This window comes from Nerophis ophidion, linkage group LG16, assembly GCF_033978795.1.
Source record: "Nerophis ophidion isolate RoL-2023_Sa linkage group LG16, RoL_Noph_v1.0, whole genome shotgun sequence".
NCBI lineage: Eukaryota > Metazoa > Chordata > Actinopteri > Syngnathiformes > Syngnathidae > Nerophis > Nerophis ophidion.
Genome location: NC_084626.1, coordinates 30,702,328 through 30,728,270, shown reverse-complemented (window position 1 = coordinate 30,728,270; position 25,943 = coordinate 30,702,328). Strand labels below are relative to the sequence as shown.

The 25,943-nt window shown below is 41.9% G+C and overlaps 1 protein-coding gene across 1 annotated transcript; it reads right to left on the bottom strand.

Moving 5' to 3' along the window:
- Positions 1-6,528: 6,528 nt before the first annotated feature.
- On the bottom strand, positions 6,529-7,596 carry id1 (inhibitor of DNA binding 1, HLH protein). The gene is made up of 2 exons (XM_061874881.1): positions 7,112-7,596; positions 6,529-6,997 (listed from the first exon to the last, which is right to left on the bottom strand). The coding sequence occupies exons 1-2, from the start codon at positions 7,583-7,585 to the stop codon at positions 6,962-6,964; spliced, it is 510 nt and encodes a 169-aa protein (XP_061730865.1). The 5' UTR covers positions 7,586-7,596; the 3' UTR covers positions 6,529-6,961.
- Positions 7,597-25,943: the final 18,347 nt, after the last annotated feature.

Genomic DNA, 25,943 nt, shown 5'->3' with positions numbered 1-25,943 from the left:
TTCAAATGACTCGTTCTGTATGTACATTCAAAATATTTGGATAGTGACAAATTCATTACTTCAATTACGGCGCCAATGTAATATATCAGCGGGATTTGTCATGTTACATTTTGGCCGGCAGAGGGCGACATTGCCCTTGAACGCCGCCTCATCTGCAACCTGCCCATGTAATAGCGTAAAATTGTCACTAGAGGGCACCACTTGCTAGACTTATATCCTCATGCAACTTAATGACATAATTATGTTGAACACATTTTTTTATTATTATTAAAATAGTATTAAATAATTGAATTTTTTTCTGCTTATGGAGATACATATCAAAGTTAAATCTAAATAGTGTAATTGTGCAATGGAACGATTACGTTGTATGTATTTGCTGTGACGTGGGTAGCAGATCTCTATCACAAGCGTGGAGTTCTCGCTCCCTCTCTCTCTCTCCCCCTCCCTACGTGTTGGCGCGCTTCCCGGCCCATCTGCGGCCTGGCCCGTGGATTAGAGTTTGTTAATGTTTCAATCAGCTGTGTGCCGAGGAATGTGGAGCTATTTAACCTGAACTTCCCCAGGTGTGCCGAGGCGCCGCTCAGTCTGGGCCCCGCCGCCCTCCCCTCCCCTGCCCTTGGCACAAAGCTATCACACAAACACAATCACACGCTGGCCACGCCGGCCTGCAGCTGTGCGCAACGCACCGCAGGGAAATGGGAAAAACATTGCACCAGGGAGACGGGATAAATCTTCCGATGAATCGCCTCCCTTCGCCAGAGCCCCGTTTTAACCCCTGATTGACACCAAGAAACACGCGTTTAACTGACAACTGTCGAGGGGAAAGTCTTCTCTTTAAATCATGTCATCCGTGACTCTTTGCTACTCCAATAGTTTTTTTTTTTAAACAGACTTCTGCTATGTTATTTACTGCTGGGATGAAACTTTGCTTCTATTTTGAACATTTGAAGTGAATCGTCCTCTTGGAACATGATTCATGATCCGGGATTTAAAGGCCTACTAAACCCACTGCTACCCACCACACAGTCTGATAGTTTATATATCAATGATGAAATATTAACATTGCAACACATGCTACTAAATTGCAATTTTAGATTTCCCGCCAAGTGTGTTGAAAACGTCGCGGTATGATGACGCGTGCGTTTGACGTCTCTGGTTGTAGCGGACATTATTTTCCAGCCCGATCCAAGCTATAAGTAGTCTTCTTTAATCGCATAATTACACAGTATTCTGGACATCTGTGTTGCTGAATCTTTTGCAATTTGTTCAATTAAAAAATAGAGAAGTCAAAGTAGAAAGATGGAGGTGGAAAGTTTTTAGCCTTTAGCCACAAAAACACAGCCAGTGTTTCCTTGTTTAAAATTCCCGAAGATGAATCTTTACTATGGAACAGAGCGGTCAAGCGAACATGACTACATGTCAACCGGCAGTTTTCGGTGAGAAAATTGTGGTAATAAGTCGCCTCTTAACGGAGACATCAGCGGAGCTTCCGTCCTGCCGCAGCTGCTGTGACTTCCCTCAGAGACTCTGGCGTCAACACACCCGTGGCCACACCCCTCCGACTTTCAGGTACTATTTAATCTCACTAAAACACTTGCAACACAATAGGCAGATGAGGGATTTTCCACAATTATCCGAGTAAATGTGTCTAATAACATCTGAATCGCGCCCACGGCAATCGCCTTTTTTTTCCTCTTTCTTTTTCTAGTCCTTCACTCTAAATCTCCTCATCCACAAATCTTTCATCCTCGCTCAAATTAATTGGGAAATTGTCGCTTTCTCTGTCCGAATAGCTTTAGCTGCTGCTGGCTATGATTGTAAACAATACCGGACGTCTGTTACGTCCGGTACAGGCAAGGCTTTTTTATTAGCGACCAAATGTTGCGAACTTTATCGCCGATGTTCTCTACTAAATCCTTTCAGCAAAAAATATGGCAATATCGCGAAATGATCAAGTATGACACATAGAATGGACCTGCTATCCCCGTTTAAATAAGAAAATCTCATTTCAGTTAGGCCCTTAATGCCCTTTTAGCCTTCATGTAAGTACTGTTATTGCACTGGAGAATAATACAATCTGTTGATAAACTTGACACGCATTTGCATCACTGAACTCTGCTAAGCCATGTGGTCTACATACAACACACAAAGACAAAGATATGTTTCAAAGTACAAATTTGATTCCGGTCAGAAAAAATTGACAAAACTGTTTTAAATAGCTGCAACATAACATACATACAGTAAGTAACAAACAGCATAATAACAACATAGCTGTAAACCTGGTTTCACCCAAGGAAGGCACACATGAGATGATTATATTTCATGTCACTATAAACAGCACACATACTGCTATACACACGCCTAACCAGGCGTTTTTTTTTTCCCTCAAGGAATTGTGAAATAAAAGCATGTCTTCTGGAGATCAACACTGTACTGAAGCCCAAAACACTACACATTTCCCCAGTTTTAGTTTCAAGAAAAGTAAAGGTTGGCCTGGCTCACTAGGATCCCTCTTTATGTTTGTGAACTTTATAGTCTATACATTTAGAGTGATGTGATAACCAAACACTGTAGAAGTCCAGAATGAAAGAGTATACAAGAGAATTGATAGTGTGTGTGTGTGTGTACTAGAGATGCGTGGTTTGCGGTCTCATCCGCGGATAAACCGCGGGTCGCGCGGTTGACATGACGAAAAAATAGATTTTAATTAGATTCGGGCGGGTGGCGGTTGAACCTTTCGGAAATATTTGATATACATGGTTCTGGGATCGGTATCCTTTGCCATTCAAAGAGCCATTTAAAACCCGTGTCATAAAGCGAAGAAGACAATAGGAGACGCTATTACAGTGCGTCAGTAAGGTGGGCGGGGTTGGGGGCGCGGTGTAAAATATATTCAGGAAGTTTCACAGATACAAAGGATTCTGGGTATTTGTTGTGTTGCGTTTATGTTGTGTTACTGGGAGGATGTTCTCCCGAAATGTGTTTGTCAATCTTGTATTGTGTGGCTTCACAGCGTGGCGCATATTAGTAAGAGTTAAAGTTGTTTATATCACAACCATCAGTGTACTCTGTATCACCCAGTATGCCTTTCAATCTCGTACGTGTGATTGCGGAAGCTGCACACAACATGCTGCCGGACCAACAATCAGTTTGTACATGTTGAAGGTGTCTAAGGCAATGGCTTCACAGCACGCCCATATTCTTGTCATCAGGATGAACGCTATTGGATATTCGCGAGAAAGTTAGCGGCTCCAATTGTCTTCATTACTCTGTGAAACCGGTTTAAATAGCTCTGTGAGTGGTATAGGCGGCCGACCTCTGACGTATTTCAGCGGGCGCTTGGCGAGCGGGTACGGTTCTGATAAAATGTTGGTTCGGGTGGACGGCGGGTGGATGACGACTTTGGTGATGCGGTGGCGGATAATATAATTGCCTATCCGCGCATCTGTAGTCTGTACCTTCAGTGCTGAATGATGAGCAGAGGCAGAGTTCGGAGTGTCTTCTTTTAGCTCGCTTTTCATGTTTAGGTCCTCACTGTCCAGGTACGTGAAAATGTTTTCCGTGCCATTTGCTGTTTGACGCCGATATCATTCTAATTAGCCGCCTGAAAGCGGAGTGACTCCACTGTAGAAATAGCCTGCATGTCTTCCTGTACATACGCTGCAATGGCTCTATCAATGCTGTCCTGGCTAGCAGTCCCTCCGCTAAAATCCTTAAGTGGAGGTGAAGTGGCTTCGGAGTCTGTGTCACTCTTTATGGGCTTCGTGGAAGCATGTTGCTTTTGTAGCTGTTTCAGCAGATTTGAATTGCTGTTTTGGGCAGTAGATACCGTACTTTTCGGACTATAAGTCGCAGTTTTTTTCATAGTTTGGCCGGGGGTGCGACTTATACTCAGGATCGACTAAGGTGTGAAATTATTAACACGTTACCGTAAAATTTCAAATAATATTATTTAGCTCATTCACGTAAGAGACTAGACGTATAAGATGCAAGAACTGAACAAGAGTCTTGCAGGTCCTTGTTCCACCTCCAAACCCCCCCCCCCCCCCCCCCCTCACGGGTACATTTTTGAAACTTTTATTAATAGATTGCACAGTTCAGTACATATTCCGTATAATTGACCACTAAATGGTAACACCCGAATAAGTTGTTCAACTTGTTTAATCAATTCATGGTTTCTCTAGTCACTAAAGAAAAGCGCTATATAAATATAATTCACATCAAATAAAACCTCTGTTCTTAATGAATGCTAAGGCCTACTTAATGTTGGTCATGATGGTGGGACCTGGTGTTGTTTGGCGTATATTGAACACAATCAATTCATGGTTTCTCGAGTCACTACAGAAAAGCGCTATATAAATATAATTCACTTCAAATAAAAGGTCTTTGTTTTTAATGAATGCTAAGGCCTACTGCGCTACTGTATTTTAATGTTGGTCATGATGGTGGGACTTGGTGTTGTTTAGCATATAATGACACTTCTGTTCTTAATGAATGCTAAGGCCTACTTAATGTTGGTCGTAATGGTGGGACTTGGTGTTGTTTAGCGTATATTGAACACAATCAATTCATGCTTTCTCGAGTCACTACAGAAAAGCGCTATATAAATATAATTCACTTAAAAAAAAGTTATTTGTTTTTAATGAATGCTAAGGCCTACTGCGCTACTGTATTTTAATGTTGGTCATGATGGTGGGACTTGGTGTTGTTTAGCATATAATGAACTACATTAAATTGCTTTTGACGCCTTTTAAAAGTAAAAAAAAACTAGAGTCCAATTTTGATTTTTGGGGTTTGTTTTTTTATTAGATGGCAATTTTCGCCAATCCTGATGTGTGTGTAAAATTTGGTGAGTTTTGAAGCATGTTAAGGGGGTCAAATTACAGCTCGGAATTTCTGGATGTTGTTGATAAATGGCTTTCGCTTTGCATAGTAGAGCTTTAAGTTGCACTTAGAAGCAATTTAAAGGGGTCAAATTACAGCTTAAAGAGGCAAAAATTACATTTAGGAAACTTTGCGCAGGAGTTTTTTGAAGGCGCGTAAAATCAAAACCGGAGCAGTTATTAAAACCCTGTGAATAACTTTTATTCAGAAGGGTTCAATCTCTCTCCTGTGCAAGTTTGAAGCAGACACGACAAACGCGCTCAGAGGAGATGTTTAAAAAAAGGTGATGGGTTTTAACAACACTTTTGTTTTGAAGGGGTAATTGCCAACTTCCTGTTGATTTTTGCTGAAGGATGTCAGTTATTAAAATTTAGGTCTAAGAGAGACCTACATGGAGGTTTTTGTTTCATGTCCGGAAGTTACAAGCAGTTTCGTCTGTGTTTTCTTCCTAGGAGCATTTTTTTCTGTGTTTAAAGAAATTGAAAAAAGTGTTTAAAGCAAAAACAAATGCACACAGTTGGTTCTTGTTGAAAAATAATTGTCTCGTTTTAATAAAAAACATGGATAAAGTACATCGTAAGAAAACAATATGTTCACATTATGTGTTATTGTAATATACAATACAGTTTGTTGCTCATGAATCTGAGAAATGATCACTTTTTCTTTTTGTACAAAATTGTGGAAAGTTTTTTTTGGGGGGGGGCACAAGAGGCAAGAACTGAACAAGAGTCTTGCAGGTCCTTGGTCCACCCCTCCCCACCAGTAAATTTTTCTCCATGTGGTCCCCCCATATAAAATTTGTTTGACAACCCTGACCTCCACCAATGATTCTCAAAGTGTGGTACACCGGCTCCATCTAGTGGTACGCCAAATAATCACTTAATTATTCAAACACAGTCTTACTGTTTTGAACAGTAACACTGTGTTTGAATAATTGTGTAATGCTGGTGGCCAAAAATAGTATACACACGTGTTAAATGAGGCGGCACAGCTCGGTTGGTAGAGTGACCGTTCCAGGAACTTAAGCTTCCAGTTTCGATACCTGCTTCTGCCATCCCAGTCACTGCTGTTGTGTCCTTGGGCAAGACCCTTTACCCAACTTCCCCCAGTGCCACCCACACTGGTTTAAATGTAACGTAGGTATCGGGTTTCACTATGTAAATCGGTTGATTGATTGAAACTTTTATTAGTAAATTGCACAGTACAGTACATATTCTGTACAATTGACAACACCCTTAAATCGGGGTCCACGTTAATCATTTTGTGGTTACTTTAGTCACTACAGAAAAGCACTACATAAATATAATTCACTTCAAATAAAAGGTATTTGTTTTTAATGAATGCTAAGGCCTACTTCGCTACTGTATTTTAATGTTGGTCATGACGGTGGGACTTGGTGTTGTTTAGCATATAATGAACTACATTAAATTGCTTTTGATGTCTTTTAAAAGTAAAAAAATAAAATAATTGAAGGAGGGTTATTAAAATTTAGATCTAAGAGAGACCTACATGGAGGTTTTTGTTTCATGTCCGTAAGTTACAAGCATTTTCGTCTGTGTTTTCTTCCTAGGAGCATTTTTTTCTGTGTTTAAAGAAATTGAAAAAAGTGTTTAAAGCGAAAACAAATGCACAGACAAGAGTCGGTTCTTGTTGAAAAATAATTGTCTTGTTTTAATAAAAAACATGGATAAAGTACATCGTAAGAAAACAATATGTTCACATAATGTGTCATTGTAATATACAATACAGTTTGTCGCTCAGGAATCTGAGAAATGATCACTTTTTCTTTTTGTACAAAATTGTGGAAAGTTTTTTTTGGGGGGGGGGGAGCACAAGATGCAAGAACTGAACAAGAGTCTTGCAGGTCCTTGGTCCACCCCCACTACCCCCGACCCCCACCCGGCCTTGGAGTGGACACCTTCCTCTGCTGATGAGCCTTGAAGAAACATCCTTGACATCTTCTCCACTCGAGGAATGTCCACGCAACTCGCGGATTAGTCTCTTGGGGGGGGGGAATGTTGACAAGCATCCTCCCCGGCACAGTTCGCGCTTTCACCTGGACGCGGTGACGTCATCGTTAGCGACACATGATCCTGTCGTCCGAGCAGCCGCTCTGAAAGGAGACACACTTCTGTTAATATCATTATTATTAATAATATCATCACTCATGGAAGATTTGATAGATTTCCACGGCGGTGGAATATAATAAGCGTGGCGAGATATTCACCTCCACGGCGATGCCGGCGAGCTCCGCGTTGAGGGCGGTGAGCGGCGTGCGCTGCGCCGCCTGCTGGCGACTCTTCTCCGGCTCGTCGAGCTCCACCTGCAGGTCCCAGATGTAGTCGATGACGTGCTGCAGGATCTCCACCTTGCTGGCCTTCTTGTGCGTGGGCAGGGTGGGCACCAGCTCCTTCAGCTTGCTGTAGCAGCTGTTCATGTCCTGCAGGAAGACGCTCATCTGCTCGTCCAGCAGCGGGATCTTGCACTTGGAGATGGCGAGGCTCTGCTCGGACAGGCAGCGCACCACGTCCTCGCCGCCCACTTTGCTCTTCAGCGCGCAGGTAGATCCAACCACTTTCATGGCGACGACGTCTAAAGTATGTTCCAGAACGCCGTTCCGAGTGAAAAAAAACAACAACGACAAGCTGCAGATCTTCCTCTGAGAGTTAAAGGCAATGTTGACAGTCCGCGAAGTGCACATGGAGCCGGAGCCTGCTTTATATAGCCCAGCGGCGCTTCAGGGGCGGGGCTACGGATTAGGCAGCCAATGCCGTTTGAGCGGGGCGGGGCCACAAAAACAAAAAAAAAAAAAGAAAGACGTCCAATGAGCGAGCTCGCCTGTTTATCGGGATTTACAATCTGTTTGAGGGATGGCGTTACAAATGGAAACAAATGTGTGTCTTTTATGGCTAATATGTGGGAATCCGGCTGCCCGACGCTCGAAGACCGTGCAGGTGGAGATGGCCTGTGGAGAAGTCCCGGAATGAATGCTTCATGTTAATTGGGCGCTGCAGATGTGCGGCCCGGTAGACAATGGATCGCACTGATATCTATTTGTCACGGCTGCGTGAGAATTAGGCAACAACTTTTGTCCTAACATGTACTCTTTTTCGAAAGTCAAACTAGCATGCCCACTTTTTTTTTTCTCTCTAATTCACAACAAAGGCGATCCGCTTTTACACATTCCTTCACATGATTCTGCAGCCTGTGCTGTGCAGCGGGGTTGAAAGGGTCGATACAAATGTCGACCATGGCAAAAAAAAAAAAAAAAAAAAAGTGTCGGTATCGAATTGGTTTGAATGTAACTTATTTTTATCCATTCATCCATTTTCTACCGCTTACTCCCTTTTGGGGGGGCGCTGGCGCCTATCTCTGCTACAATCGGGCGGAAGGCGTCGTACACCCTGGACAAGTCGCCACCTCATTGCAGGGCCAACACAGATACACAGACAACATTCACACACTAGGGCCAATTTAGTGTTTCCAGTCAACCTATCCCCAGGTGCATGTCTTTTGGAAGTGGGAGGAAGCCGGAGTACCCGGAGGGAACCCACTTTTTTTTAATTATTATTTTTTATTTTTATTTTACGGTGGCAGAGGGGTTAGTGCGTCTGCCTCACAATACGAATGTCCTGCAGTCCTGGGTTCAATCCCAGGCTCTGGATCTTTCTGTGTGGAGTTTGCATGTTCTCCCCGTGACTGCGTGGGTTCCCTCCAGGTACTCCGGCTTCCTCTCACTTCCAAAGACATGCACCTGGGGATAGGTTGATTGGCAACACTAAATTGGCCCTAGTGTGTGAATGTTGTCTGTCTATCTGTGTTGGCCCTGCGATGAGGTGGCGACTTGTCCAGGGTATATACCCCGCCTTCCGCCCGATTGCAGCTGAGATAGGCGCCAGCACCCCCCGCGACCCCAAAAGGGAATGAGCGGTAGGAAATGGATGGATGGATATTTTTATTTTCGACAAATCATATAGTTGATGTAGATACCCGTATCGACTGTTCAGATTTACTTTACAAAAGAGAAGTGCAGGATACTTCTCTTGTTGCCTCATTTGAATTTGACTTTATTAAATGTATTTATATTATCATTTGGTGCATCCGGGCCGGAGCAGGAGGGGACAGAAAGAGAAAAAAAGGAAGATAACTTAGATATTGGGTTCCACTATGTAAAGTGCTTTGTGTCACTAGAGAAAAGTGCTATATAAATATACTTCACTTCACTTCTGTCTATCTGTGTTGGCCCTGTGATGAGGTGGCGACTTGTCCAGGGTGAACTCCACCAACCACCCTGTTTTTTTCATGTAGATATTCATGTCAAAGTCGCTTTGCAAAATAGTTAGCGCCTGCCTTGAATTACCGCCTGGTCAAACTCGTGACATCACGAGTGACACTTCCCCTGTCATCATTTTCAAAATGGAGGAGGCTGATTTCAATACCGGTAATTTGAAATCGCATAAAGGGAAGAAGATTAAGAGCTATTCAGTAGGATTTAAGGTCCAAGCTTACATCACACTCAATTTTTTACTGCATTCCTTTGGTAAGTGCCAGATTGAGAAGAGGTTTTAAAATAATTAGCGCATGCTTACTTTTACCACATGCCTTTGGTAAGCGCAGGAGTGAGAAGAGGTTTAAATTAATTAGCGCCCCGGCGGCAATTCAAGGAAATACGGTATATTAATTTCACACACTGTATAGAGTGTACATTTAGAAAAAAACACATCTACATTTTTTAACACTTTTTATCACTTCTATATTTTTCTACATTTACACATTGTTTTCTTGCAAGCACACATCGCACTGTATGGAATGACCTCAATCTTGTTACTGAAGTGAAGCGAATTATATTTATATAGCGCTTTTCTCTAGTGACTCGAAGCACTTTACATAGTGAAACCCAATATCTAAGTTACATTTAAACCAGTGTGGGTGGCACTGGGAGCGGGTGGGTAAAGTGTCTTGCCCAAGGACACAACGGCAGTGACTAGGATGGCGGAAGCGGGAATCGGACATGCAACCCTCAAGTTGCTGGCACGGCCGCTCTACCAACCAAGCTATGCCGCCCCTGCGTAATGATAATAAAGCTGATTTTGATTCTGATTCTGAATTCAGCTTGGATAGGCTCCAGACCCCCCAACCCCAAAAGGGACAAGCGGTAGAAAATGTTTTCAGTTCTCTATGTGTATGGTTTTTTTCCACGTGCTGCCCATGTTGTTGAGGAAATGACAGATTTGAATAAAAGCTGGTAGTTTTTACATTTGTTTACCTATTTAGTACTAGTACTCAATTTAATGAAAACAAATGGATATTATCAAACATCTGAAATGATTGTATTAATATATTGTACACATATTCACTTTTATAATTTATCTGAATGTAACATTTATTTAGGTTGTTAAGCCTAAAATATTGTGTAAAAAAAAGTGTATTTAAATTAAATAATTCATCTAATTTACTACTTTTACTTTCTGATCACAACCATTTTTTTGTTCGAGAAGCTTTCAAGTGAACAGTTTCGGTATTGGCTTGGTATCGAATCGATGCGACAATGTGCTGTATTGGCCGCCCCTGGTGTTCTGTTCTGAAGCGCCCCCCCCCCCCTCCCCGCTCCGCCCCTCCTCTCAGATTGTCCAAACAAGCCCGCGCAGACTGGCAGGCGCCAGCGCGGTGACGTCACCCATTCATTGGAGCCTTGACGCCTGTCAGCCTGGCGCCGCTCGGGCGGTCTCCATGGAGACGTCAAACAAGAGAGCTCGCACTCCTCGCTCCTCCATTCACCTGCCTGAGAACAAACCAGCTCCGGAGCTTTGTCGTCCATTTATCACCTTAAAGCAGGGCGATGACATTACCGCCCCGCGCACCTGCACTGGCGCCACCGTGGTGGTGGTGGAGGAGGAGGAGGAGGAGGAGGAGGAGGAGGAAGGGTCGGAATTAACATTTTAACACAACATCACTTGCATTCTTTCACATGATCACTTTCACGTGCTGCTGTGGTGTGATTTTTTTTTTTTCCTCTCTACATAAAAACATTCACATTTCAACCTAAACTTTATTTGTATGTTGCAGGACAAAAGACTACAAACCCCAGTTAAATAAAATATTTTAATGTTTTCTAATGAATGGTTGCTATGCTGTTAAACACGTAACCTTGAAGACGTTAAAAAAAAAAGAGGAAATAAAAATAAAAACAATTAAATATACAAGTTATATCCGCCCTGTGATGAGGTGGCGACTTGTCCAGGGTGTACCCCGCCTTCCGCCCGATTGTATGTGAGATAGGTGCCAGCGCCCCCCGCGACCCCAAAAAGGGAATAAGCGGTAGGAAATGGATGGATGGAAGTTATATCCATCCATTTTCCTACTGCTTATATATATATATATATATATATATATATATATATGTATATGTATGTGTATACATATGTATGTATGAATATGTATGTATGTATGTATATATGTGTATATATATATGTATGTATGTATGTGTGTGTATGTATATATATTTATATATATATATGTGTGTGTGTGTATGTATATATGTGTATATACTGTATGTGTATATATATATATTTATGTATGTATGTATGTGTGTATATATACATGTATGTATGTAGATATATACATACATATATGTATGTGTATATATATGTGTATATGTATGTATGTGTGTGTATATGTATGTGTAGATATGTGTGTGTATATATATTTATATATATGTGTGTGTGTGTGTGTGTATGTATATATGTGTATATACTGTATGTGTATATATATATATTTATGTGTGTGTGTATGTATGTATGTATGTATATATACATGTATGTATGTATGTATATATATATACATACATATATGTATGTATATATGTGTATATATATATAGATACATGCATGTATGTGTTTATATATATATATATATGTGTGTATATATATATGTGTGTATGTATAGATGTATGTGTATATATATGTGTACATATTTATATATATATGTGTGTATATATGTATATGTATCTATTTGTACACATATATATATATATATATATATATATATATATCTATGTACATACATGTGTGTGTATATATATATATATGTGTATATATGTATATATATATATATATATATACATACATGTGTGTATATATATATATGTGTGTATATATATATATATATATATATACATATATAATATAAAATGGGTTTGGCTTTGCATATTAGAGTTTTAACTTGCACTTACAGATGTAGCGACCAACTGTAGTTACTGACCGTGGTTTTATGAAGTGTTCCTGAGCCCATGTGATGATATCCTTTACACACTGATGTCGGTTTTTGATGCAGTACCGCCTGAGGGATCAAAAGTCCGTAATATCATCACTTACGTGCAGTGATTTCTCCAGATTCTCTGAACCTTTTGATGATTTTATGGACCGTCGATGGTAAAATCCCCAAATTCCTTGCAATAGTTCGTTGAGAAATGTTGTTCTAAAACTGCACGATATTTTGCTTACAAATTGGTGACCCTCACCACATCTTTGTTTGTGAATTACTTAGCATTTCATGGAAGCTGCTTTTATACCCAATCATGGCACCCACCTGTTCCCAATCAGCCTGCACACCTGTGGGATGTTCCATATAAGTGTTTGATGAGAGTTCCTGAACTTTATCCGTATTTATTGCCATCTTTCCCAACTTCTTTGTCACGTGTTGCTGGCATCAAATTCTAAAGTGAAGGATTATTTGCAAAAAAAAAAAAAAAAGCCTATCAGTTTGAACATCAAATATGTTGTCTTTGTAGCATTTTCAACTGAATATGGGTTTAAATTATTTGCAAATCATTGTATTCTGTTTATATTTACATCCAACACAATTCCCCAACTCATATGGAATCATTCATTTCCACAACAGGAAAAGTTATCTGCAAACTTTGTTTACGTTTAAATATTCGTTTCCTTTTTTTTCCTTTTTTTTTTTTTTTTTGCACAAAGTTGTTCTCCAAAACTTTCTTTTCTCTCCCCTCCCACCCCTTCGCTGCCCTCTGTCCCAGGTCGCAGCTGACGGGGCGGTGGGAGGGCCGGGTGGGCAGAACAATGGGAGCGCGATGCAGGGATTGTGGGAGAGAATCTAGGCTGGAGCCACAGAGTCTGGAGCACCCCTCCACTCCCCTCATCCAGCTTTTGTTCAGCTGCAAAAGCTATCAGCACTTCCTACTGACACCAACAATAACTCCACACAGCTGGGCCCTTTTTCTAGGCTGTTTACAGCACATCAAGGCGAGAGAAGACACTGGGAAGAGGCCGGGAGAGAGGAGGGCAAAGGAAAGTGAAACATATTACCTCCCTATTTTAACCCACATAATGGCAGTGCCCGCTTCCAGCTCCCATTCCCCCGCTTTATTACCACACGGGATTCATTTCCCAGTGGAGCCACTATGTCATACCGCTGACAGGCTACTGTTGGTGGCGCTGTGTCGCAACACCCTGCAGCTATCAAGGCGGCGCTGGAATTGATGGATTTTCTAATGCATCATTGTGTATCTCCCATTGTTCCATTCGGCGGAGGGGAAACATATTTATGCAACACGCCCTGCAAATTAAGAAGGTTGCAGGAAGTTATCCGGGTGCAGGAATTCCTTCAGAGGAAATGGGACATTCCAGCACACTTTTTTTTTTTTTTTTTATTGCTACTGGGACAATCTGTAGTGCTCATACTACTTCCTGAAACATGAAAGTGGCTTAAGTCACAAGAATGGCTGCTGGGAATAAATATGTTCTTAGACAGAGGCTTTTATTAGACAAGTTACTTGAAGGAACATCAATCACGTCATTATGTTTGAACTATTCAAGCTGAGGTGATCCCGATAACAACATATTGCTCATGTGTTTCGATACTTTTCAAAATAAAGGGGACTACAAAAATGTAATTATTGACGTTATTCTAACAAAAAATATTATGATACATTACAGTAGAAGCATTTAAGTCTCACCTTAAAACTCATTTGTATACTCTAGCCTTTAAATAGACTCCCTTTTTAGACCAGTTGATCTGCCGTTTCTTTTCTTTTTCTCCTATGTCCCACTCTCCCTTGTGGAGGGGGTCTGGTCCGATCCGGTGGCCATGTACTGCTCGCCTGTGTATCGGCTGGGGACATCTCTGCGCTGCTGATCCGCCTCCGCTTGGGATGGTTTCCTGCTGGCTCCGCTGTGAACGGGACTCTCGCTGCTGTGTTGGATCCGCTTTGGACTGGACTCTCGCGACTGTGTTGGATCCATTGTGGATTGAACTTTCACAGTATCATGTTAGACCCGCTCGACATCCATTGCTTTCCTCCTCTCCAAGGTTCTCATAGTCATCATTGTCACCGACGTCCCACTGGGTCATTATTGTCACCGATGTCCCACTGGGTGTGAGTTTTCCTTGCCCTTATGTGGGCCTACCGAGGATGTCGTAGTGGTTTGTGCAGCCCTTTGAGACACTAGTGATTTAGGGCTATATAAGTAAACATTGATTGATTGATTGATTAAACGTATATTTCTTATTGCAATCAAAGAACAAGTTTGGCATTAAATAAGATAGTAAACATACTAAACAACTTCTTTTTGGTAGTAATTAAGCAAACAAAAGCTCCTAATTAGTCTGCTGACATATGCAGACAATGTGTAATTTATTATTCTAATATATTAGTTAAATTATAAAGGACAAGCGAGAATCGATTCTGAATCGCACAACGTATTCGAATCGATTTTTTCCCACACCCCTACTGTTTCTATTTATTTATGTTTATTATTGTATTATTAATTTTTTGGTTTATTTGATTGATGTATTTGTAAATACTACTTTTTTTGTTTTTGAGTTGTCATCCGATGGCCGGATCATCACCATATTGTTGTTTTTGTTCCATTTTTATATCACTCTGCGGTTTGACATGCTTAGTTCCTGTTTTGTTCGTTTCCATGGTCACTCATTAAGTTCCACCTGCTACTCACGGTCCCTGCACACCTGTCACTGTTGATTACTTCCTTATTTAAGCTCGCCTTTTCTGTTCACTCATTCCATCCATCCATTTTTCTACCGCTTATTCCCTTTCGGGGTCGCGGGGGGCGCTGGCGCCTATCTCAGCTGCAATCGGGCGGAAGGCGGGGTCCACCCTGGACAAGTCGCCACCTCGTCGCATGGCCAACACAGATAAACAGACAACACTCACACTCACACACTAGGGCCAATTTTTAGTGTTGCCAATCAACCTATCCCCAGGTGCATGTCTTTGGAGGTGGGAGGAAGCCGGAATACCCGGAGGGAACCCACATGCAAACTCCACACAGAAAGATCCCGAGCCTGGATTTTAACCCAGGACTGCAGGACCTTCGTATTGTGAGGCAGATGCACTAACCCCTCTGCCACCGTGAAGCCCCTGTTCACTCATTCTCGGATCCTAATTTGCCCACGCGCAACAGTGACGACTCTCATCCTTCTTCGTATGTATATTCTCGCTATCTCTTACGCTAAGCCACTTTATATTCCAGCTTTCATGCTGAATGTGTTGTTTACTCTTTTGTGTCCTCGTGCCAAGTTTTAGTTTTCCTTGTGTTTTATCCTAGCTTTCACGCTAGCGTCTTTTGTTTGTCTTTTTTCTTTACCCCAGTGTTTTTGTTCCTAGCATTTTATTATTTAATAAATACTTTATATCTTACCTTTGCTGTGTTCTGCTTCGACGCATCCTCGGGAAAACAATTGCCATGCCGAAGAAGAGTCTTCACATTTTGTTTTGTTCTTTTTTGTTTTTTTGCTGTTTTTTTGGGGGTGAGTGGTATGATGGGGATATAAACAAAAAATACTTTTGACATTTAGGGCAGACAACAGCTATATGATGCATGTGAATATGATGTAATGGATAGAAATGTCTGATGCTGGATGTCAATAAAAAAATTTTTTTTTTTTTTTAAAGAATAAAAAATCGGCATTCATTGGAAAATCTTTTTTTTTTTTTTTTACACCCCTACTGTTGGAAGCGAATGAGAGCAAAACATCACGTCATCAACAATCTGTATGTAAACACACACACACACACACACGCACACAAACTGCCTCCTCGCACCTGTGGGATTAGGTTCCAGTTCCTAGTCAGGCTCTTCCTGTTTGCGAGATAATGATCGCACCTGTGCGCAGGTGTGTGGAGAGGCGTACACCAGCCTGGGAATGGCTGTGTGCGTTAACTTTTTTTTTTTTTCACCACACAGTGTCACATCTTTTGTGGGGAGTGGCGACGACGAGTGACTGATGACAGGAAGTCTGCCATTTGGTGTATCAGCTGCTGGATTCCTGGAGATGCTGGTGCGCTGCTCTGTGGCCTGGCACCTCCCTGCCAGCAGCCCGGCCTCTGTAATGACTGAGAACCCGTGGTCGGGAGTCACTTCCTGTGGGAGTCCTGCTTCAGAGCTGTGTCATCAGCAGCGCAGACTGGCCGGAGCCTGTTGGGTGTTTTTTTTTTTTTTTTTTTTTTTGTAATCCTTGTCTGGGTGGGTGGATGCCCTTCTCTGGGAGCCAATGGGCAGGTCACTATCTGCATCTGCATTCCTTATCTATCTTTGAAGGCCCGCAGGTGTCTTTTGGTCTGCGGCCTTGGCCTAAACAGCGACAGTTTGGTCTTCTCTCGCCAGTGTGTGTGTGTGCGTGCACTGAGCAGACCCCTCCTAACACCCCTGTGTCCATCTCCCTGCGCCTGGTTCCCACACACACTATCAAAGCCCTTTAATGGCTTCTAATTAGCTCCCCATCTGCTGGTGACAGCGCACTGGTGGCATGCTAAAGCACCCATTGAGAGCAAAGACATTGTGCTCTGGAATACTTTCCACTCCAGTGGCAATTGCCTGGAGAGAGAGCTTTAGTCGGGGGGGTGTTTGGTGAGATGGAGGGGATGCTCGGTGGTGTTCTCTACCATCACGGCCCGGGGGTGGGGGGGGAACACAATGGAAGACAGTCTTACGGCTTGTTGCGAATTTAATAACGCTCAAGTCCCTCATCCGTCCACGCCTTCCTTTCACTTCTCCCGGCAAACGGTTCCAATGGCGAAGTCACATATGAGTTTACTATATACTATAGCATTTATTTAGACTCAGGGGGGGCGACCAAATTTTGAGAATTTTTTTTGTCTGGGAGCCAGTATATTTGATTTTTAGGAACACTAATACAAAGCTTCACAATAATGTCTGAGTGCTAAAAACGTTATGACAGACCGCCTTTTTAATTTTCCTGAAATAACTTTTTAATTTTCCTGAAATAACTTTTTAATTTTCCTGAAATAACTTTTTAATTTTCCTGAAGGAACTCTCCTTAAAGACCTACTGAAACCCACTACCACCGACAACACAGTCTGATAGTTTATACATCAATGATGAAATATTAACATTGCAACACATGCCAATACGGCCTTTTTAGTTTACTAAATTACAATTTTTAATTTCCCGGGAGTTTCGTCTTGAAAACGTCGTGTAATGATGACGTGTACGCAAGACGTCACAGGTTTTTAGGAAGTATGAGCGCTACGCACTGTTAGATTCCGGTTAAAAGTCGTCTGCTTTAACGGCATAATTACACAGTATTTTGGAGATCTGTGTTGCTGAATCTTTTGCAATTTGTTCAATTAATATTGGAGAAGTCAAAGTAGCAAGATGGAGTTGGGAAGCTTTAGCCTTTAGCCACACAAACACACGGTGATTCCTTGTTTAAAATTTCCGGAGGTGAAAATTTACTATGGATCAGAGCGGTCAAGCGAACATGAATCCAGACCAAATGTCAACCAGCAGGTTTTGGTGAGAAAATTGTGGTTAAAAAGTCACTACTTACCGGAGAAAAGCTGAGCTTGGGCCGTCAAAGAAGCTGCTGTTGACTTCCCTGAGACATTGGCCTCAACACACCTGTGGACACACACCTCCGACTATCAGGTACTATTAAACTCACTAAAACGCTAGCAACACAATAGAAAGATAAGGGATATCCCAGAATTATCCTAGTAAATGTGTCTAAAAACATCGGAATCCGTCCCAATGAATTTGCGTTTTTTTTTTTAACTCTTTTTTTTTTTCTTCCTAGTCCTCAAACATCCTTGCTCAAATTAATGGGGAAATTGTCGTTTTCTAGCACTTTTTGTTGGAGGCTCCCATTATAAACAATGTGAATATGTGAGGAGCCATCAACTTGTGACGTCATCGTCTGCGACTTCCGGTAGAGGCAGGGCAAAAGTTGCAAACTTTATCGTGGATGTTCTCTACTAAATCCGTTCAGCAAAAATATGTCAATATCGCAAAATGATCAAGTATGACACATAGAATGGACCTGCTATCCCCGTTTAAATAAGAACATCTCGTTTCAGTAGGCCTTTAAATTGTTTAACAGTGCAAAATATTGCTCATTTGTAGTGGTCTTTCTTGAACTATTTGGAAAAAAGGAGATAAAAATAACAAAACTTGTTGAAAAATAAACAAGTGATTCAATTATAAATAAAGATTTCTACACATAGAAGTAATCATCAACTTAAAGTGCCCTCTTTGGGGATTGTAATAGAGATCCATCTGGATTCATGAACTTAATTCCAAACATTTCTTCACAAAAAAAGAAATCTTTAACATCAATATTTATGGAACATGTCCACAAAAATTCCAGCTGTCAACACTGAATATTGCATTGTTGCATTTCTTTTCACAGTTTATGAACTTACATTCATATTTTGTTGAAGCATTATTCAATAAATATATTTATAGGGGATTTTTGAATTGTTGCTATTTTAAGAATATTTTCAAAAAATCTCCCGTACCCCTTGGCATACCTTCAAGTACCCCCAGGGGTACGCGTACCCCCATTTGAGAACCACTGACTTTGATGACTATAGTAACTAATTAAATGACCATAGTAACTAGTATATGTTGAAAGAGCGGAGATTAAAGTTAAAAGTTAAAGCGCCAATGATTGTCACACACACACTAGGTGTGGCGAAATTAATCTCTACATTCGACCCATCACCCTTGATCACCCCCTGGGAGGTGAGGGGAGTAGTGAGCAGCAGCGGTGGCCACGCCCGGGAATCCTTTTTGGTGATTTAACCCCCAATTCCGACCCTTGATGCTGAGTTCCAAGCAGGGAGGTCATGTGTCCCATTTGTATAGTCTTTGGTATGACTCACAACCTACCAATCTCAGGGCGGACCTTCCAACAACTAGGTTCCAACCATTGAAATGCTTTGCATAGTTCAAGAATTACGGTCCCTTGAAAACATCTCTGCACATCATAATGGCAGCTACAGTTTCCATCTTAAAGATCTAAAAAAAATATTTGGGAATGTCCGGCGAGCCAGATTGAAACTCTCAACATGTGGCCCCCAGGCCCGATATACCGGTACTGATAAAGTACTGCAGTACCGGTACTTTTATTTTTTTTTACTGACATGATGTGCCGTCATGACATTGCTGGTAAAACTAGCAGAAGTAATGTAAATCATCGCACGCACACGGAGCACTTCCAAGCAGACACAGTGTAGAGACAGAAGAGGGAGAGTGGAGGTACTTTTGTCATGATCCGTTGCCCGGGGGTCATGTTTTATTTTAGTTTGACACCCATTACTTCTGTTTTCAGCACCCCCGGGTTTGTGTTTTAGTTGCCATGGCGCCTGATTATTTTCACCTGCCTTTTGATTAGTGTTCAGGACGCTCACCTGCCCCCAGGCACTAATCAGAGAGCTATTTATTCCTGCTTTTTCCCCACACTCAGTCTGGTTTGCATCACGCTGTCATGATCCGCGGCTCGGATTATGTCATATTCAGATTTTGGTTCTATTTTGTATCTCGTCTTGTTAGTATTTGACTCCCTTAGTTCCTGGTGGCATTTCCTGTTTGTTTCCGTTTCCATAGTTACGTATTGGTGTCACCTGCCTTTTGTTTTTCACGCGCACCTGCTTTGTGATTATCCCCTCTATTTAAGCCTGCCCTTTTTTGTTCATTCGACCTCGGATTCTAGTTTGCTGATCGATTCAAACAGGTTACGTCGCTGATTCCTATTGTGGTAAAAGTGTTTTTGTATTCCTTAGCTTCGTTTGTGTCCCTAGCTCACATGCTAGCGCTTTCAGTTCTTTCTAGCCCCCATACTAGTTCTGTCAGTTTTGTCTTTAGTGCCTTGGGCAAGTCTTTTTGTTCGTAGTCTGTTTTATAGGAGAAATAAATCATAATTTCTTACCTTCACGCTGTGTCTTATCCGACTGCATCAACGAGAGAACGCACCCGCATCACCACAATGCCAGCTAAGCGTCACACACGCAACATTTTTGATTCCTATTTCTAAGCTTGCCATAGCTTCCACGCCATCGGCAGGCTTTCTTGCATCTTGGTGTATTCCTGACTGATTTATGGATAGTAAAGTATTGACTTAGCTGCACACTGCCTCCGGAGTTCTGTCTCCATCCTGGGAAAACAATTTTGGCTAAAATACTAAGAATAAAGGTGACGCTATAAACAGTGGAGTGCCGCGCTGCAAGAGGTGCTTTTAAAAAATGGCTAGCTAGCAAGAGGCTAACGTCCATCCACAGTCGGTAGTACTACTTTTAAATTACTTATCTTCGCCTCCATGGCGACAGATAAAGTACGTTTCTTTCAAGTATCATCCCCACAGGACAAAAAATAGCCAAACATGCTACACTACACACTACAGGATGATACAATAGCTCACCGCTAACAGCAAGCGAGCTTTCCTGAATGTAAACAAATGCCATGGGTGGATCTACACAGACATCGACCGTAACGATACCAAGTACAAGAGCCATATATAGTCAATACTACAATGATTACATCAATATTTTTTAATATCACAAAATCTTTTGTCATTTTTTGTTGTTTATAAACTCAAGAAATATGTCCCTGGACATAGAAAAACTTTAATGATGACCAATGTATGACCCTGTGACTACTTACTATTGGATTGATACCAAAATTGGTAGTATCACCCAAAACATATGTAAAAACACAACAACAGAGAAATAGGTGTTTATTAGAGATGTCCGATAATGGCTTTTTTACTGATATCCGATGTTCCGATATTGTCCAACTCTTACCGATTCCGATATTAACTGATACCGCTACATACAGTCGTGGCATTAACACATTATGCCTAATTTTGTTGTGATACCCCGCTGGATGCCTTAAACAATGTAACACGGTTTTCTAAAATAAATCAACTCAAGTTATGGAAAAAAATGCCAACATGGCATTGCCATATTTATTATTGAAGTCACAAAGTGCAGTATTTTTTTTAAACATGCCTCAAAACCGCAGCTTGGAATTTGGGACATGCTCTCCCTGAGAGAGCATGTGGAGGTTGAGGTGGGCGGGGTTGTGGGGGCGGGGGGTGTATATTGTAGCGTCCCGGAAGAGTTAGTGCTGCAAGGGCTTGTGGGTATTTGTTCTGTTGTGTTTATGTTGTGTTACGGTGCGGATGTACTCCCGAAATGTGTTTGTCATTCTTGTTTGGTGTGGGTTCACAGTGTGGCGCATATTTGTTACAGTGTTAAAGTTGTTTGTACGGCCACCCTCAGTGTGACCTGTATGGCTGCTGACCAAGTATGCGTTGCATTCACTTGAGTGTGTGAAAAGCCGTAGAGATTGTGTGACTGGGCCAGCACGCAAAGGAAGTACCTTTTAAGGTTTACTGGGGCTCTGTACTTCTTCCTACGTCCGTGTACACAGTGGCGTTTTTAAAAGTCATACATTTTACGTTTTGAAACAGATACCGATAATTTTGAATATTACATTTTAAAGAATTTATCGGCCGATAATATTGGGAGTCCGATTTTATCGGACATCCCTAGTGCTTATAATACAGGGGTCTCAAACTCAATTTACCTGGGGGCCACTGGACGCAGAGTCTGGGTGAGGCTGGGCCGCAAGAAAAGATTTCTTGAAAAAAAAAATGTTGCATACTCCTCAGCATGTCTGGTTGTATAATGACGTTACAAATTATATCCCTTGTGCATCGCAACTTTTTCTATGCAATTAAGACACGTCGGGGTGCCCCTGTGCTCAACAAAGAAGTATTGCATCTCCCACTTTTCCTGGAATTGTCTTTGCTCATCACAAACCTTTCTCTTCGAGAATAATGTTATTTCCGCAATGTGTGTCGTTCCGCTTTTCCTCCCTACAGCAACACGACGGTCGGCGGATAATAGCCGGGAAAGTACCGGGATAGCGAGTGCAAAAAGTGCCAGCTCCCGTAGTGTTATCCGGCGTCATAAAGAAGTATATGTAGTGTTCATCGTGTGAGGCAATACAAATTAAACAATAAAAAAAAAAAATAACGGTTTGAATTGGTCCAGGTTATCGGGGACTGTTATTACTGACGGACAGGTGTCGCAGTGTGACTGTAGCCAGGCACGTAAGAAAACCCTCGTCTCCATGGGAACGTCTCTGTCGCTTTCACTCACTTGCCGCTTTTCCATTAATGCAGGGGTAGGCAACCCAGAACGTTGAAAGAGCCATTTTGGACCCAAATAACACAACATTGTTAAGCGTTAGTCATATAAAACTTGCGGGCTGCACTAACATTAAACTTTCATACTAAAGTGAGGGCCGCAAAAATAACGTCTCGCGGGCCGCTATTGTCCCGCGGGCTGCTTGTCTGAGACCCCTGTTATAATATTTGAACAGAAGTGTAGATATAACATGTTAAAAGAGAAAGTGAGCAGATATTAACAATAAATGAACAATTAGATTAATATTCCATTTCGTACAGCTTGTCCCTCATAACTTTGACAACATAATACAATGGGAAATGACACAATATGTCACTGCTTTCGTCAGCAGCCAAATTAAGAGTCTTTGTTTGCTTACTTACTACTAAAATAGTAGTTGTTTAGTAAGTTCACTTTTATATAATGCCAAAAATGTATTTGATTGCAAAAGGAAACATAAGTTTATTGTATCTTATTTTCTTTTAAAATAAGCCAATAATTAAATTTTGGGTGGTTCCCTTTTATTTTGAAAAGAATCGAAAAGTATGGAAAAAAAAGATGTTTGGTACTGGTACCAAAACGTTGTTGTAGGGACAACCCGAGTTTACACTGACTTCGCATTGAGGTCACAGTAAAACTGACAACGCAACCTGATGAGCCCCTCCATTGTCCCGATGAGGCCAGCGGCCATACAGTGAACAATGGACGCACCTCTATAGAAACTGTAAGTGTAGCCTAATGAGGCCTCTTCATTAGCAGAACCCGTCTATGTGTGAATGCTAGCCGCTTGTCACCGCCTATGAGGCTATGTCCTCCCCAGGACTCCAGCAGAGTCCTGGTCCACTGGTAGCAGAAGGAGGACCAGCTGTTCCCAGCTGGTAGCCAGAAGATGCCCATGGGGGACAGGCCTGATTGCTGCTGGCCAGCTGCCTCAGCACCCCAACCCCCTTTCACTCCTTAGCGCCCGTTAGGAACAAACAAAACACTATCTCAACTTTTTTTTTTTTTTTTTTTCAACTTTTAACTCATGATGGTATCACATGATACACACATAGGGCAATGATCCATAACCACTTAGCCACATGGGTAAAAATATTGTTTCCAATTTGTTTGATTTTTGATCAAAGGTTGGTGGAGTAGCCAAAAACTGTATTTAGTGTACAAAACCCAAAACGAGTGAAATTGGCACGTTGTGTAATTCGTAAAAAAAAAAAACCCGAATACAATGATTTGCAAATCCTTTTCAAATTATATTAAATTGAATGGACTGCAAAGACAAGATATTTAATGATCGAACTGAGAAACTTATTTCTTATTTTTTTGCAAATAATCATTAAAATAGAATTTAATGGCAACAACACATTGCAGAAAAGTTGGCACAAGGGCATTTTTACCACTGTGTTACGTGGCCTTTCCTTTTAACAACACTCAGTAAATGTTTGGGAACTGAGAAAACCAAATTTTTAAGCTTTTCAGGTGGAATTCTTTCCCATTCTTGCTTGATGTACAGCTTAAAGCGTTTTCTGTTCGGGCTCCAGTACTCTGGAATGCCCTCCTGGTAACAGTTTGAGATGCTACCTCAGTAGAAGCATTTAAGTCTCACCTTAAAACTCATTTGTTGACTCTAGCCTTTAAATAGACCCCCTTTTTAGACCAGTTGATCTGCCGTTTCTTTTCTTTTTCTCCTCTGTTCCACTCTCCCTTGTGGAGGGGGTCCGGTCCGGTGGCCATGGATGAAGTACTGGCTGTCCAGAGTCGGGACCCAGGATGGACCGCTCGTCCAGAGTCGGGACCCAGGATGGACCGCTCGCTTGTGTATCAGCTGGGGACATCCCTGCGCTGCTGATCCGCCTCCGCTTGGGATGGTTTCCTGTTGGCTCCACTATGGACGGGACTCTCGCTGCTGTGTTGGATCCACTTTGGACTGGACTCTCACGGTTGTGTTGGATCCACTATGGATTGAACTGTCACAGTATCATGTTAGACCCGCTCGACACCCATTGCGTTCGGTCCCCTAGGGGGATGGGGGGTTGGCCACATATGCGGTCCTCTCCAAAGTTTCTCATAGTCATCATTGTCACTGTCACCGACGTCCCACTGGGGTGAGTTTTCCTTGCCCTTATGTGGGCTCTACCGAGGATGTCGTTGTGGTTTTTGCAGCCCTTTATAACACTGGTGATTTAGGGCTATATAAATAAACATTGATTGATTAAGTTGTTTAACAGTCCGGGATCTCTGTTGTTGTATTTTAGGCTTCATAATGCGCCACACATTTTAAACAGGAGACAGGTCTAGACTACAGGCAGTCCAGTCTAGCACCTGCACTCTTTTACTATGAAGCCACGCTGTTGTAACACATGGCTTGGCATTGTCTGCTGAAATAAGAAGGGGTGTCCATGACAACGTTACTTGGATGGCTACATATGTGGCTCCAAAACCTGTATGTACCTTTCAGCATTAATGGGGCCTTCTCAGATGTGTAAGTTACCCATGCCTTGGGCACTATTACACCCCCATACCATCACAGATGTTGCCTTTTGAACGTTGCGCCTACAACAATCCGGATGGTTCTTGTCCTCTTTGTTCCGGAGGACACGACGTCCACAGTTTCCAAAAACAATTTGAAACGTGGGCTCGTCAGACCACAGACCACTTTTCCACTTCGCATAACAGTCTACCTTAGATGAGCTCCGGCCCAGCAAAGACGGCAGCGTTTCTGGGTGTTGTTGATAAATGGCTATTGCTTTGCATAGTAGAGTTTTAACTTGCACTTACAGATGTAGCGACGAACTCTGGTTACTGACAGTGGTTTTCTGAAGTGTTCCTGTGTAAACAAAAGAGTAAACCAAAAAAAACATATCCTGAAAATAGAGCCAAGGAGCCTGAGGTTGGATTTACACTGAAGTCTAAAGCCTGGATTATTCTCCTGCGTTGTCACTACAACGACGTCTTGATCATTTTAATAAGTTGCTGTCCGGGTTGAGCGTGTGAGGTGCAAATCTCTGCCGAAACATTGCGGAGCAAATACGGTTGCAAATATTGATCCAAAATCAGAGGGGAGGGCGTTAGCCGAGGGGTCTATAAACGCCCTTTGAACGAGTCATTAACACACAGGAAATGGGAAATAATGTAGTAAAGCCAAGAAATCACAGCCTTTACGGTCCGCGTCACTGCAACACAAAAGAAGAAAGGAGGAGGAAAGTTTTGCATTTCTCTTTAATACTTATTGTTGAACTATAGTATTGTAACGACCTGCTGATGTTGATTTTGTGTTCTTGAGTGAGTGATATTCAGAATTCCTATTGTTGTGAACATAGCACGCCTGTAAGGTGATTGGCGAAGAAGGAGGAAGGTTGTTGTTGCGGAAATAAAAAAGGAGAATAGACGTGCATGTGAAAGGAACAGGATAAGTTGAACTGTGTTAGACAAGTTGCTCAATAAAAGTTAAAAAAAGAGTGTCAGACTTTGCGTGCACTTCTTCTGGACGCTACAGTATGTAAATATACGTGTGTGTGTGTGTGTGCGTGTGTGTATATATGTGTATGTGTGTTTTTGTATGTATGTTTGTATGTATGTATGTATT